Source organism: Acomys minous, assembly GCF_964271855.1.
Source record: "Acomys minous genome assembly, chromosome: 16".
In the NCBI taxonomy this organism is placed as follows: domain Eukaryota; kingdom Metazoa; phylum Chordata; class Mammalia; order Rodentia; family Muridae; genus Acomys; species Acomys minous.
Window position 1 is genome coordinate 9,490,498 of NC_140498.1, and position 15,687 is coordinate 9,506,184.

General features: G+C 37.9%; 1 protein-coding gene across 27 annotated transcripts in view; it reads left to right on the plus strand.

Annotated features, from left to right (window-relative positions):
* NCOR1 (nuclear receptor corepressor 1) overlaps positions 1 to 15,687 on the plus strand; it is a gene marked incomplete at its 3' end in the record, with an annotated part of 137,217 nt that overhangs the window by 64,675 nt on the left and 56,855 nt on the right. For 22 of the 27 annotated variants that reach the window (XM_084760849.1, XM_084760845.1, XM_084760848.1 and 19 more), the window contains 5 exons: positions 1,372 to 1,586; positions 3,320 to 3,382; positions 7,626 to 7,765; positions 9,694 to 9,820; positions 14,576 to 15,128. In XM_084760849.1, coding sequence (XP_084616975.1) covers positions 1,372 to 1,586; positions 3,320 to 3,382; positions 7,626 to 7,765; positions 9,694 to 9,820; positions 14,576 to 15,128 — 1,098 coding nt within the window. The remainder of the gene's footprint in view (positions 1 to 1,371; positions 1,587 to 3,319; positions 3,383 to 7,625; positions 7,766 to 9,693; positions 9,821 to 14,575; positions 15,129 to 15,687) is intronic. The other 5 variants (XM_084760831.1, XM_084760844.1, XM_084760838.1 and 2 more) reach the window with 2 other exon arrangements.

Consider the following 15,687-nt stretch of genomic DNA (forward strand, 5'->3'; position numbering starts at 1 on the left):
ACCAGATTGGTCACCAATTCATAGAAATCTGCCTGCCTTTGCCCTCTGAATGCTGGGGTTAAAGACATATCCTACCAAGCCCTGCTGCTTATTTATTTTAAAGATAGGCATAGGATTGTAGCACAAGCTGGCCTTGAACTCAAGATCTTCTTGGCTCAAGCCTTTCAAGTATTGGATTACAAGAGTGTCCAGCGTGCTCAGCTTTTGACTGGCTCATTGCCACAGCAGAGTTAATTCTTGGTGTGTTTCTAACTTACACTTGATAGAGTCATTCTTGAAGCATGTGTTCATTCACTGGGAGAGAAGATCTATAGCTTGATATACCTCAACCAGCTTTTACCTGAAGCACTTAAACTGTAAAAATAGCATCTTCCACTAATAACTGAGTCTTGCAGATGTGTACTTTAAAAAATACATTTACTCATTTTTTGTAAATTTTATACATACAAACAATGTGTTTGATCATATTCTATTCCATCTAAGGATTTTCAAATATAACAAGTATCCTATAGAGAATGATCTTCATATACTCAGATATTTCTAATAGTAATATAAAAAATAACAACAACAATACTCACCATTAATTAAATTTTCTTAAGTACTCTATACTATGAATAAGCTCTTTATAGATTGAGAGGAGATTCTGCCATAATAATAATAAAAAACATATGATGTTCCAGTCACCTTGTTAACTCCTTTAATCCTTGGAATTACTTTGTAAAATACATTATTACTGTCCTTATCTTACAGAAGAGAGAACTGTGGTTCACAGAGGTAAGGTAGCTTTTCCATGTTAGTAAATCACAGATCTTAGAGGGACCCAGGGAGCCTGACCCAGAAGCTTTCCTGCCAACCTTGAAGCCACACTGCTTTGTTTGTACATTATCACAGCTGAGGCAGTTCAGGACACGTTCTCTGGTTTAATAAAATTGTGCTGTGGCTTATTACTACAGAATAGGCATCCGTCAGGAAGCTCATCTGTTTTAATGTCATGTTATAGAAGAAATTTTTAACAGAATTTAAGCAAAAGCAAAAATGTCAGGCCTTTTGCTTTCGCTAAAGTTTTGTTTTGTTTTTTCTTTTTCTGCTTTCAGGTCTTGTTGTTCTGCTGTCCTTTGATACTTTCTTTATGGATGCCTAGTTTTAAAGTTAAATTAGTATGAAATATGTTTAAGATTTATGTCTACTAATATGTGATACAAGTCTTCTGAAGTGTCTTGTCAGTCAGTGCTATTGAAAATCTCCCATGATAGAGTTTTTCATGAAAGTTTAAAAAGTCAGAGATTGGATAAATGTATAGTTTCTACTTAACGCTTTTTTGCTGTTTGTTTACTTTAAACTAGAAAAGCTTTTATTTTCTTTTGTGTTTAGGGAAACAACCAAGGAAAAGGACAGAACAGAAGGCACAACAGAAGAAACTGAGGAGAGAGAGCAGGCTACTCCAAGGGGTCGGAAGACTGCTAATAGCCAGGGGCGCCGGAAAGGCCGGATTACCAGATCCATGACTAGTGAAGCTGCAGCTGCCAGTGCTGCTGCTGCAGCCAGCGAGGATCCCCCTGCACAACTGCCACCACCATCAGAGCCCAGTTAGTAGAAGAGAGTGCTTTGTGCCGGGTATAATCTTATCGGGATTTGGTTTGAGGGATAGGGCAGGGTCTGCCAATATTGATAACCAAGAAGTGACCTTAAACTTTAAAGATTTATTTATTTTATGTATATGAGTATACTGTCTTCATGTACACCAGAAGAGGGCATTCAGATCTTATTACAGATGGTTGTGAGCCACCATGTGGTTGCTGGGAATTGAACTCAGGACTTTTGGAAGAACAAATAGTACTCTTAACCCCTGAGCCATCTCTCCAGCCTGCCCTTAAACTTTAAAGTTCTTTTCCAAAACTATAGTACTTACAATGTAGCTTTTCTTTTATTAGTTAACATACCGCTTTGTTCCCATAACTTTTATTTGGCATGTAACATAAACATTTATTTATGTATGTGCATGTGTCTGTGTGAGTGCAGGCGCACACAGGCTGCTAGTCATTCATTGTACAGAGGTCCAAGGACATTTTTCATAATTGAACCTAAGTTGACAGGCTTAGAGTATAAGTTCCTTTTCCTGCTGAGCAATTTTGCTGGTCTAGTTTTATAATTACAAAACAAACAACCCCCCCCCCAAAAAAAAACCAAAACAAAAAACAAACAAGATTTTAATGAGCGGTTATATAATGCCATTTCTCCCCTCTCTTTAGGAATTTTTTAGAGATTTAATTGTTTTTAGTATATATGTATGGGTGTTTTGCCTGCATGTGTGTCTTTGCATCATGTGCATTCCTAGTGCCCTTCCTTGGAAGCCAGAATAGGGTATTGGATCTCCTGGAACTAGAGTTAAATAGTTACGAGCTGCCACGTAAGTAGGGAGAATTGAACTCAGGTCCTCTGCAAGAGCAGTTAATTCTCTTCCTTCTGAGCCATCTCTCCAGCCCCCTGTTTTATAATTTTTAAGTATTCATAATTTCCATTTTACTTGTTCAATGCCTATACCATGTTAATATTTTGCTTCTGAAGCATGACTTACGCCAGCATTTCCCTAAAACTGTTTCTTTCCTCCTTTTAAACCAGTATGGGCAGCACTATAATGTCATATACTTAATACTTTCTGCTAGACTAAAGAGTAAATTGTCAGGCAAGATATACTAGGCCTAACAGTCTAGCTATATATTTCCTTTTCTTATAAAGTATTATCCCATTATTCTTTAAAAGGATTATATTAGTGATGAAGTGCCCCTGTCTGTGATTCAGTGCTACCAATTTCACCATAAAATGAGGTAGGAAAGACAATGCATGTTGTATAAATGGCAAGTGTAATGCATTGGAAGCTAGCAGATGGGAGAATTAAAATAGGCCAGGGCACATCATGGTGAACTTACTTGGCTTTCTCTTGACTCGTATCTTCCTCTGCTGCAAAGCAGGGAGCTTGCAGAGGGCTTTAAATACGTGCGTTTTCTAACTAGGTTATATAGAAATCTGATTCTGATGGCACTGGAAGGAAGAGGCTCTGTGCTCCTTCGTCATTATAGGAGCAGAGAGAGGAAGTTTGCCAAGCTGAGAGGCAGACTTCCTAACCACACACGTGTGGCCAAAGGTGGAAGGAATGTCAGAATATTGCAGAAGAGCTTGACACTAAGAAGGGCGAACTTTTCCATCTTAAGAGGTTGATACTGTCTAATTTCATACAAGACAAATAAGTTATCAGTTAAATGATTTTTGAATGGATAATTCAATTTGGATTTCTATTGCTAGAGTTTTCTCTTAATTTCAGTTTCTACTGAGCCTGTTGAGACCTCGAGATGGACGGAAGAAGAAATGGAAGTTGCTAAAAAAGGTAATGTACAGCAATGTGTAAAGTTTGGAGTTATTTTTGTTTTCTTTGTTTATGTTTAAGATTGGTAATAAGTGAAATTAACCAATTAAAAACATTTGAAATGAATAGGCCAGGGCCTAGAGAGATGGCTCAGTGGTTAAAAGTACTGAGTAGTCTTCTAGAGGACCGGGTTTCATTTTCTAGCACTCATGTGGTGGTTCACAAACATGTGTAACTCCAGTATCAGGGGATTCAATTCCCTCTTGGCTTCTGTAGGTACCAGGAATGCATATAGTGTGCAGACATAAGCATGCAAAGGAACACAAACACACACAAGCACACTTGAGTGCAAATGCAGCACATACACAAAACAAAAAACAAAACAAAACCACCCAATGTTGGCCTCTGGATTCCACATGTACTTATTATATACACGCACACCTGTGCTCACATATGCCACACACATCCACACATCCTTGAGCAAGCACACATAAACACATGTGTACAAACAAGCAGGTGCAACACACACACACACACACACACACACACACACACACAAGAAAATTAAAAGATCATTAAGATTACTAGAAAAACTTGCCCAATAGGAGTTGAAGATAGGAAGTGACTAAATAATCTTAGAACTATCTTCCTGAAAAAGGTCAGTCTAGAAGACAGCTATTATCTAGATACTGTCCCCCAAGACAGGGTCTCTTTTCTCTGTGTAGCCTTGGCTGTCCTGGACTCACTCTGTAGACCAGGCTGGCCTCAAACTCACAGTGATCGGCCTGCCTCTGCTTCCCCAGTGCTAGAATTAAAGGCATGCGCCACTATGCCAGACATTAGCTACATACTTAATTGGGTCACTCTGATGACGAGGTGAGAGAAAAATGTAAATCTTTCTAATAATTACACAAGTTTAACATCTGCCACTTATGGGAAATAGATTTTAAAAAATCTACAACAAACCCTTTAAACCACTTAACTTTCAGAAAATTTTATTTATTTTAAAATGTAATAATCAGGGGCTGGAGAGATGGCTCAGAGGTTAAGAGCACTGTCTGTTCTTCCAAAGGTCCTGAGGTCAATTCCCAGCAACCATGTGGTGGCTCACAGCCATCTATAGTGAGATCTTGTGCCCTCGTCTGGTGTGCAGGCACACATTTGGGCAGAATACTATATAAATAACAAATAAATAAATTGTTAAAATGTAATAATCAGAGCATACCTTTAATCTCAGCACCTGGGAGGCAGAGGCAGGGGGATCTCTGTAAGTTCAAGGCCAGCCTCATCTACAAAGCAAGTCCAGGACAGTCAGAGCTACACAGAGAAACCATGTCTTGAAAAACAAAACAAAACAAGTGATGTAAACAGTAAGTACATTAATATAAAAAAGATCAACCAAAGGCTAATTTACATATAACTTCTTTTAGGAATTACTAGATTAAATAGTGTTGATTATCTGTAAATTACTATTTACTCTTCTTCTTCGTCTTCTCTCTCTCTCTCTCTCTCTCTCTCTCTCTCTCTCTCTCTCTCTCTCTCTCTCTCTCTCTCTCACCTCTCCCCTCCTTTCCTTCTCCCCCAACGCTCACTTAATAATATAATATAAAAAAAAATTACTATTTACCCTATAGGAAATTTTAGTTCACATTCCCATTATACTGCAGTAGTAAGCAGTGATGGAAAAACAAAGTCTATAAAGGGCTGTGGTAGGATGAAGACAACCCAGCTGTTGAAGTAGCTGGATCAGGACTAAAATCATTGTCCTCTTGGTGAGAACTTTACAGTCTAACCTCTGGCTCAGTTTCGTGGTAGTATATAATTGGAAGACTTAACTAGGTCTAGGCAGAAGGCTTGTTGGGTAAAGTGTTTGCTGAGCAAACCTAATGACCTGAGATTGAACTCCAGACCCCATATACAGATACAGTGGCACATACCCCAGAAAGCCACACTCCTGTGTAAGTGTTGGGGGCCAAACCGGAACTGGTTGGAAGCTTACCAATGCAGTGCAGCAAAAACACAGCAAAGAGACCCTGTCTCAAAAGGAAAATGGAAAGAGAGAATGGAATTCCTGTGACCTTCACATATGCTTCATTAATTGATCATTTAAATACTTAACCGTAACCGTGTGTGTGTGTGTGTGTGTGTGTGTGTGTGTGTGTGTGTGTGTGTGTGTACACGCCTTTAATCCCAGCACTTGGGAGGCAGAGGCAGGTGAATCACTGAGTTTGAGGCCAGCCTGGTCTACAAAGCCAGTTCAGGAAAGCCAAGGCTACACAGAGAGACCCTGTCTCGAAAAACCAAAAAAATTAATAATAATAATAATAATAATAATAATAATAATAATAATAATAATAATAGAGACTTAGCAAATAGAAAACAAGGAAATAGTCTCTATTCTCTTCAGTGCAATTTGCAAATAACAGAAACATAGATCTCACATTCATAATTTATCCCAAAATTCTTTCTGACACAGGTAATTACAAGTATTGTAGAAATATAAAAAATTGTACTCTGTTCTCCAATGATAAATAAAATAAAACTGCAGAGAGAATCATAAATTTCTCAAACATGAGCATCTTCAACTACACTCGAGTTAATTGTTACTGGATACTATACCATCAAAAAGAATTCTTAATTTTGCTTCAAAATTCTATTTACCTTTTTACAAAACGTTTTGGGACTATAGCAGGGTCTTGTCATAACATAGATTGATTTGGAACTTAAGTAGCCAACGCTGGCCTAGTCTGTATGTGTTGTGGATGGAGGGGTGCTATGGTGTGTGTGTTGAGGTCAGAGGACAGCTTTCTGACATTCGGTTTTTTTCTTCATCTTTGCATGGACTCCGTGATTGAATGAAGCAGCCTCTATAACTTTGTTTTTGAGACAGAGTCTTTCATTGGGACCTGGGGCTCACCAACTAGGCTTGGCTGGCTAGTGGTTCCCCAAGTATTTCCCTTCCCAGTATTGGGGTCATAAATATGTGTCATCATAAACAGCTTGTCTGTCTGTCCGCCTGCCTGCCTGCCTACCCATGTTGTTGTTATCTTCGTCTGTCAATGTGTGCCCACTTGTGCACATAATGGATGGTCAGAGGACAACTTTTTGGGACTTACTTCTCTTCTTCCACTTTTATTCTGAAATTTATTTATGTTGATGTGTTTCCTTAGGCTGTCTGGCCCCTACGTTGATTTTCTTCTCGGTCTTTCAACTCTGTATAGGAGTGCTGGAATCAAAGATGTGAACCATCACATCTAGCATTTTATGTGGGTTCTAGAGATTAAATTCAGATCGACAGTCCTGCTTGATGAGCAGTTTCACCTGCTGAGCCATCTCCCTAGCCACACAGTCATGTTTAAATGGTTGTCTGCTTTAAATACAACTCCTTTGCTTCTGCTGCAGGTGCTTCCTGATGGAGTTACTATTCTAGCCCCTCATTTTGTTTTCTTACCTTGGGTTGTTGTTGTTGTTGTTGTTGTTGTTTTCCTCAAACATATCAAGGCCTCAGACTTGGCCTTGAACTTCTGGTTCGCCTGTTTGGCCTTCCACATATTGGAATTATAGCTGTCTGCCACCATACCTGACTGTTCTTCAGGTTTTTATTATAAAAGGAGCTATTTATATTAATTTTCAAAATCCGTGTTTATCTCTATTCATTATGCATCTATTCTTATATAGGTCTTTATTTATGTATGAAATTCCCTGTTTATATTCTTTGAACACATTTATATGTGCTTACATATATTTAGTGATGAGTAGAAAAATACTAAATTAGGATTTATTGGAGGTTGAACCTAGGGTCTCCTGTGTGCTAGGCACATGGTTTACCCTTGAGCTCTTTCTCCAGCCCTGTTAATGGTTAATTTTTTAAATAGGTGTTTGTGCATTAACTCACAACAAGTTCTGTCTGTAAGTTTCATATACATTGAAGAATTTATTTTGGCTTATTATTAAAATGCTATCTCCAAAGATCTAGAAATAAGTTTCTTAGTTTACAAGTGTCTGATACCTTAGAATAGATTTAGCTTCATCCTTATCCCAGTGGGAGATCTATTTGAAGTGCAAAGTTTAGGCGGCATGGTTTAAATTTGGGAGACATACAAAAGTATAAGTGAGTTTTGTACCAGTAAGTATTGAAGTATATTAACAAATAGCTGAAAGTATATTTTTAGTGTTGTTGGTTTAACGTCAGTAGTTGCTTTAAAATTTTTTCTTGCTTGCTTAAACAGGTGACTGATGACTTAATGTTTGATTTGTTACACAGGCTTGGTGGAACATGGTCGTAACTGGGCAGCCATTGCCAAAATGGTTGGAACGAAAAGTGAAGCCCAGTGTAAAAACTTCTATTTTAACTATAAAAGGCGGCACAACCTTGACAGCCTTTTGCAACAACATAAACAGAAAGTGAGTAGAGCAGTAGTGGTAAGTCTTTTCCTCATCAGTTTTTACTTAAAAGTGGTTTGATCCTCATAATCCATGTAGTAGAAAGAGAACTGAGGCTTCCACATTTATGATGCATGTGGACATGCTCATACCTTGTCTTTCACAATAAATTAAAATACAAGTTTTTGGCGGATCGCTGTGAGTTCAAGGCCAGCCTGGTCTACAAAGCGAGTCCAGGACAGCCAAGGCTACACAGAGAGACCCTGTCTCAAAAAACCAAAAAAAAAAAAAAAATAATAATAATAAAATAAAATAAATAAATAAATAAATAAAATAAAAAATAAAATAAAATACAAGTTTTAAAAAACCTCAGTCTAAGCTGGGCGGTGGTGGGGCACACCGTCCATCCCACCACGCAGGAGGCAGAGGCAGGTGGATCTCTTGAGTTCAAGGCCAGCCTGGTCTACAAAGCAAGTCCAGGGCAGCAAAGGCTACACAGAGAAACCCTGTCTTGAAAAAAACAAAAGCAAAACATCAGTCTAATCATTTTATAAATAAAGACCATAATTGTTTACCTATTAATCTTTTTCAAGAATATCTCAAGATCTTCTTGCATAATTATAATATTTAGCAACTTTTAGTTTAACATATATTTAGCAAGATAAAATGTTTTATTTTACCAACAAAAAATTGTGCCATCATTAATCATAAAAGAAATGGAATAGTATAATAAGAATAATTTGCTGCCTATTCAACTGTGTAACTCATTAGTATTTATTGTACCATTAATAATTTCAAACATTGAAAATTACTTAAGCCCAGTGTTTTTACACATGCCTTTAATCCCAGCACTTTGGAGGCAGAGGCAGGTGGATCTCCTGAGTTTGAGGTCAGCCTGGTCTATAGAGGGAAGTTTGAGGACAGCCACAGGTATGCAGGGAAGCTGTCTTGAAAACCAAAAAAAGAAAAAGAAAATCATTATTTAAATTTTATTTGCACTTCAATTACAGTTGCACATTAATGAAAATATTTTTCTAGAGTCATTATTAGAAAAAGTTTTATAGACTATAGTAGAAATACCTTCAGTTATAATTAATTTAGGTTTTAAAAAGTAGAATGTACAACTACCTGAGCTATGCAAGGCCTTTAGATGTATATACAATGACTTAAATATGTGTCTATTTATGTAAAAAACTGAAATAAAATGTACCAATCTGTATATTTAGGATGTCTAGCTATTTTGGAATTACGAAAACCAGTTTTTTAAATATAATTTTCTGTTTTCTACATGTCATTTATGCTATCTTTATTATAATGTAAACATACATCGTTTTGGTTTTTCAAGACAAGGTTTCTCTATGTTGTCTTGGTTGTCCTGGACTCACTTTGTAGATCAGGCTGGCCTCAAACTCAACAGAGATCCACCTACTCACTCCTCCTGAGTGTTGGGTTTAAAGGTGTGCGCCACCATGCCCAGCACATGCATGCATGCATGCATACATACATACATACATACATACATACATACATACATACATATCTTTTTATTGGAAAAAAATATTGTCTGAACTTGGGTGATATCAAAATTTATAGTTTCCAAAATGGTTCAGATAAAACTTTTTGGACAGTATAGGGGTTGAAATAAGGTCTTGGTGTAACTCACAGGTTGACCTTAAACTTGAACACTTTTCTGCTGCCTCAGCCCCCAAGTACGGAGATGCAGATGTCAGTGTGATTCATTGGTAACTTGGTAGGTTTTATACACGTTATCTATTGCCCAAAAGGCCAGCGTGTGCCTGCCAGATAATTGCCTACAGGTTACGCACAGATTTTGTCATACCCACATGCTGTCTGACCACTATGTGCATCTATTAGGAATGAAATGTTATGTTTTTTCTCCTTTTGTCTATTTAACTCACAATAATTAAACTACTCTTTTGTACCCTTAGGCCTCACGAAAACCTCGTGAGGAACGAGATGTGTCTCAATGTGAAAGTGTAGCTTCCACTGTTTCTGTCCAGGAGGATGAAGATATTGAAGCCTCAAATGAAGAGGAAAATCCAGAAGATAGTGAAGGTATTTTAGAATTTTAAATTATGTTTGACTTATATTGCCTCAAATATGAAATTATAGTTTAGTCATTAATTATGTAGGAATTGCTTCACTAAGGAAATGGAATATTCGTGCTTTCGTGGCCTAGGTTTAAAAACAATATTTATTCATTTGAGCAGTAAGTATTTGTTTCTGTGTACTTAAGATTGTGCAGGTGGTACAACCAGAAGAGCCTGGCAGTGAGAGACTCAGTCTTTGCATGCCTCTCTGTGTATTATTGCCAAATTTACTTATCCTGTTGTTATCATAAGTCAATATTTCTTTTATTTTACTGCCTTGAGGTTGATTTATTTCGTATTTTAAGGCTTACACATCGTATTGAGTTTATCATGTTAGGAGTCTGGATGACATCAGAACCCCAAGCAGAAAAAAGACCTCTCATCTTAGAAATCAAGGGACAGTTGCTTAAACAGATTGACACAGCTTCCTGAAATGTGGAAGTTGGATGTTTGATAGTTACAGAAAAACAAAGGCACAAAGAATTTATTTCAGTTTATATTGCTGTTCACCATTCTATGTAAATATTTTTTGTATACTGAGTGCTTCTGTTGAAAGGATTCTTAGAATATTGTTTGGTATATGCACACTTCATTTTCTTTTTGTTTCATTTTTAATTATACACACACACATATGTATGTATATAGTTAGAGTTATTTGGTGTTTTCCTTGTTGGCTCTTATATTTTATATTTTATGTAAGCTTAGAAAGCTCTGTATGCTACAGTTTTAGAAATAGTGATTTTGTATATTTTCTTTAAGTCATTATTGTCTTTTAACCTTAAAAATGTAAATGAAATTTTTTGCGGGGAAGGTGGTAGTTTTTTGAGACAAGGCTTCTCTGTATAATAACCTTGGCTATCCTGGACTCACTTTGTATTGACCAGACTGGCCTTGAATTTTCTTCTGAGTGCTGAGATTATAGGTGCCCACCACCATGCCTGGCCTGGGTTTTAATTTTTTATACTAAGTCAACTTTTTCTTGTTGAGTTTTTGTGTGAGAAGTGGGACAATAAATACAGTAAAGAGAGTACTGGAGTAATCTTACCCTTAGCTTGATATGTTCATGGTATTTCTAAGGCTCATAAGCATCTTTTGCTTTCTAATGAGGACATTAGAACATAATTTCACAGCTGTGTGTCTGTTAACTACTATTCCTTGTGGTTATAGTTGTGAATAAAACCTTTTTAAAATTCAGTTATTTGCTTTTACCATGGTTATAAAATCATAAATGTTAATTTAACAACTTGAGCGTTAGAAACCATGTCAACCGAACTTTTATTAAACTATAGTTTTGTAATCATTCTATTTATGATGAATTTCTTATTTGCCTAATTTTTATATTTTTGGTTGTGAGCCTAGCCTTTAATGGCTGAGCTCTCTCTTGCCCATGCCTAATTTTTTAAATTAAGCTTTATTGTAGTTGTGCATAGAAATGTATAGGACAATACCAATATATCCCAGAGTCCATCCTAGCTGAAGTCTCATGTGTCTGCTGGGATTCTTGAACAGCGCTCTCTGTGCATAAGGGCAGCTGTATTAATCTCTGTGGTACTGTAATAGAACAGTATAAATGCATGTGCTAAACTACATAAATGTATTTTTACAGTTGTAGTGGTTAGAAGTTCAAAGCTCGCCTCTGATGAGAGCTCTCTTTGCCTGTAGGCTGGCTGCCTGCTGTCTTATTTTCCTCTCGCATAGTCTTTATGGGTGCACTTGTGGTATCACAGTCTTTTAACAATAACCCACCCTTAAGACCTTATGTAACCTCAGTTACCTCTGTAAAGCAGACGCAGTTACATTGGAGGTTAGGAGCTCAGCATTGGGCTTGTGAGGAGGTGACACAATTCATAAAAGCCCATAGTAAAGCCTGAACCTAGCTTCATGCATTTGTATCCATGGGTAAGGCAGAAGATTTATACCCTGCAAAGCCCAAAATCAAAAGAAGGCACCTCTCCCCGCTTATATTTTTGCTGATCTTAGAAGGAAAGTTTGTTTATTGTTTTCAATTTTAAGTATGAAAAGAAGGTAGATTTGTGAGCTTGGTCTGATATTTATGCTGTGGACATCCTGAACCATCTACGATAGTCTCCTTGTAATAGAAATGTACTTGTCCAAAGATTTCCAGACTCTGTTCTTGCTTCTTTTTAGCTCAGCTTCTTCTGCAAAGTGTCCTAGAGAGTAAAATTACTGGAATTTACATGAGCTTTGATCTCTTGCTTCCCGCTAACTCTAAAAGAGGTGCCATTGGTTTACTCTTATTATATGGTAAGGCTCTCGCCAGTAGATGAATGAAGGCAGCAGATTATAGACAGGAATCTATCTTTTCCTAAAATGTCCACCTGGGTATTTATCTAAGGTAAGAAGAATCTGAAAAACTGAAATTGTACTAAAACCTGACTCACTCTTAGATTCTTATTCTAAGTCTTTATGGGCTTGCCTGTTTATTTCCTCACTTTTAGAAAAGAAAGTTTTGGCGGGGCTAGGGGTAGGCTGGAGAGATTGCTCAGTGGTTAAGAGCATGGGCTGCTCTTCCGGAGGACCTGGGCCCAGTTCGCAGCACCCACATGACAGCTCCCAACTGTTTGTAACTCCGCTTTCGGGGGTCCAACACTTCACACAGACATGCATGCAGATGAAACTCCAATACGAATAGAAATAAATAAATCTTAAAAAAGAAAAGAATGTTAGTTTAGCTTGTGCTTGTGAAGCACTACCTTGTTTTCTGTGGTTTGGAGGAAGGGCATATATTGGGGTCCTTTAATAGTTTTAGAATAAGTAATTTGTTAATTTCACTGTATAATCAAAAATAAAGGTTAAGTCAAACTTTTTATCATTTTGTTATGTGACTTTTGGTAATTGTTGCTGTTTACTAAGCTTTACTTGAACTCTAGGCTAGTTTCACTTATGTAAAAGCTACGTCAGTGTTGATATACCGAGTAAAAAGTGTATGCTCACCAGTAGGCTGTTTTTTCTTTTTTTCTTTTTTTTTTTGCGGGGGGAAGTGGTTTTTGAGACAGGGTCTCTCTGTGTAGCCTTGGCTGTCCTGGACTCACTTTGTAGACTAGGGTAACCTCGAACTCAAACATCGATGCGCCGGCCTCTGTTTCCTAAGTGCTGGGATTAAAGGCCTGGGCCACCATGCCCGGCCCCTAGGCTGTTTTTTTTTTTATCACTGTTAATCTGTGATAATTACTTGACTAAAATCCTCTTATACCCCCATATAGTCCATCAACAAATAATGCCTGCTTTGTGTTACAATTACTTATTTCCTTATTTCCATTATTAGTCTCTCTGTGTTATTTTCTTGTTTGGGTTCCTTATACTTTTGTGGGTTTTTTTTTGTTGTTGTTGTTGTTGTTTCATTCTGGGTTTTTGTTTGTTTTCTATCCAACAGCCATTTTTCTCCTTGTCAAATGCAAGTCCAGCCATGTTAATTCTCTATTCCAACGTCTGAAACACTTTTCATTTCCTCAAGAATAAAAGCCTAGGGCTGTCTTAGTGGCTGATAGGAGTTTACTGTTGTGCCTTCCTGAACTTTTTGTTGATTGCATTTCTGTTTGTTCTCTGCTCCAACCACACCATTCTTAGCAAAAAAATTTTATTCTGAGCCTTGACACTTTGTAATAGCTGTAAATGAATCCTCACAGACCTACCTACATGTGGTACATTTGCATGAACACAGGCAAAACATGTGCATACATGCATATACACACACAAACACAAAGGAAAAAGAAAAAGTAAAAAGATAATTTATTTTCAGTGCTGTGTATACCCCAGTATTTCAAACAGCTCTGTTTGAAATATATATATTTGGATAAATGAAAAAGTGAATTTCTAGTTGTAAAAATATTCTGTGTTAAAAATATTATTCACAGATGGTCATATCATATTCATTTTTCTATTCCAACAATATAACTTTGTCCTAGTTAGTGTTTCTATTGCTGTGATAAACACAAGGACCAAAAGTATCTTGAAGAGAAAGAAGTTTGTCCTATCTTCTAGTTTTCAGGATACACTCCATCACTGAGGGAAGTCAGGGCAGCAACTCGAGGTAAGAGTCTGGAGGCTGGAGCTGAAGCAGAAACCCTGGAGTAGTGCTGCTTACCAGCTTGCTCAGGTTAAATGTTTAGACTCCGTAAGATGCATGCCCAGTGTTGGCCTCACCGGTAGCTCGCCCTTCCATATCAATCGCCAGTCAAGAAAGTGACTCACAGCCATGTCTGTAGGCCATGTTCTGGTGGCAGTTTCTCAAGTGTAGTTCTCTCTTCTCAGATAATTCTAGTTTGTGTCAAGTTGACAAACGCAAATACCTCAACCTGGACAAAATTTATGACATCACAGTGAACCTGTTTTTCTAAAGATATTTCTGTGTTTTTAGAGGTGTTCTATGTATATTGTCTTATGTTAATTTTTTAACATTAAAATATCTTCCACCAGAATGTTCTCATTCATGGAATAGTTTTGTTTTTTTTTTTTCTTGTCTTTAAAATAAACTTTTTTTAGACCTCTAAAAGTTTTTACTCTCAATTTCAGAGGTCAAGACAATTTAATCTTTCACTTTTACACCTTTAAGGCTTGTTAGCTTTGCCAGAAGCTGCTCTTACTTCCCTGATGTCACCCTGGAGTCAAGTTCATCCTAACAAGTGCTTTCAACATGGTTTCTGTCACCACCTGAAACCTGTTCATTATCAGATTTTTATGCTGTATCATTATCTTTAAGGTGCTGAAAATAGTTCTGATACAGAAAGTGCTCCCTCTCCTTCACCAGTTGAAGCTGCCAAGCCCAGTGAAGACAGCAGTGAAAATGCTGCTTCTCGAGGAAACACCGAACCTGTGGCTGAGCTTGAAGCCACCACTGACCCTGCACCCTGTGCATCTCCCTCTTCAGCAGTTCCAAGCACAAAACCAGCTGAAAGCGAAAGCGTGGAGGCCCAGGCGACTGACACTGCCAGTGTGGAGACAGCAGAGCCGATGGACGTAGACCATGAGGAGCGTGCTGCCGAAGCCAGTTCTGTTCTTGATCCCCCAGCTGCTACCAAAGCTGACTCTGTGGATGCAGAAGTTCGGGTACCAGAAAACACTGCGTCTAAAGGTGAAGGAGATGCCAAAGAAAAAGACTTGGAGAACACCAGTGAGAAGACAGAGGCTCGAGATGAAGACTTGATAGTGGCTGAGCAGATGAATATCCAGAGGCCTGAGCCACAGTCAGACAACGACTCCAGTGCCACATGCAGTGCTGATGAGGATGTTGATGGTGAGCCGGAGAGGCAGAGGTGAGACTTGACCTTGTTTCCTCTGCTGCTTGCTGGCTGACTGGCAGAACGGTTCTGGCCACAGAGGTGGCTCCTGTAAGATATTGGCAAGCTCTAGCAGTCCATGGTTTTAACATTGAGCAATGTGTGGCTTTATTTTTAATGATAAAACTGATAAATTTATTCTGTATCTGTATTGTTTCATGTAGTCCATGATAGCTGGTGGTTTTGGTGGAGTGGTTTTCAACCAACAGAGCTAAAAATAAAAACAGTCAAATTGTGAGCCTGAGGTTGGCAAAAATGGTAGGCGGTGAAGAAGGTGGAAATGAAGGGCATTGGCTTTAACTCTGGGTTTGTCAACATTGGTTTGACCCCAGACAAAGTTTTATCTAACCCAGAGAAAAATCATTGTTGAAATGTTTTGAAAATGTTTTATTTATTATCATTATTTTGGGGGTTTTGAGGACAGGCTTTGTTATGATATCAGGTTGGGCTTCAACTTGGTATGTAGCCCAGACTGGCTTTAAACTTGTGGTGCTCTTCTTCTGTCTCCTAATACTAGGATTAGAGACGTATCTGT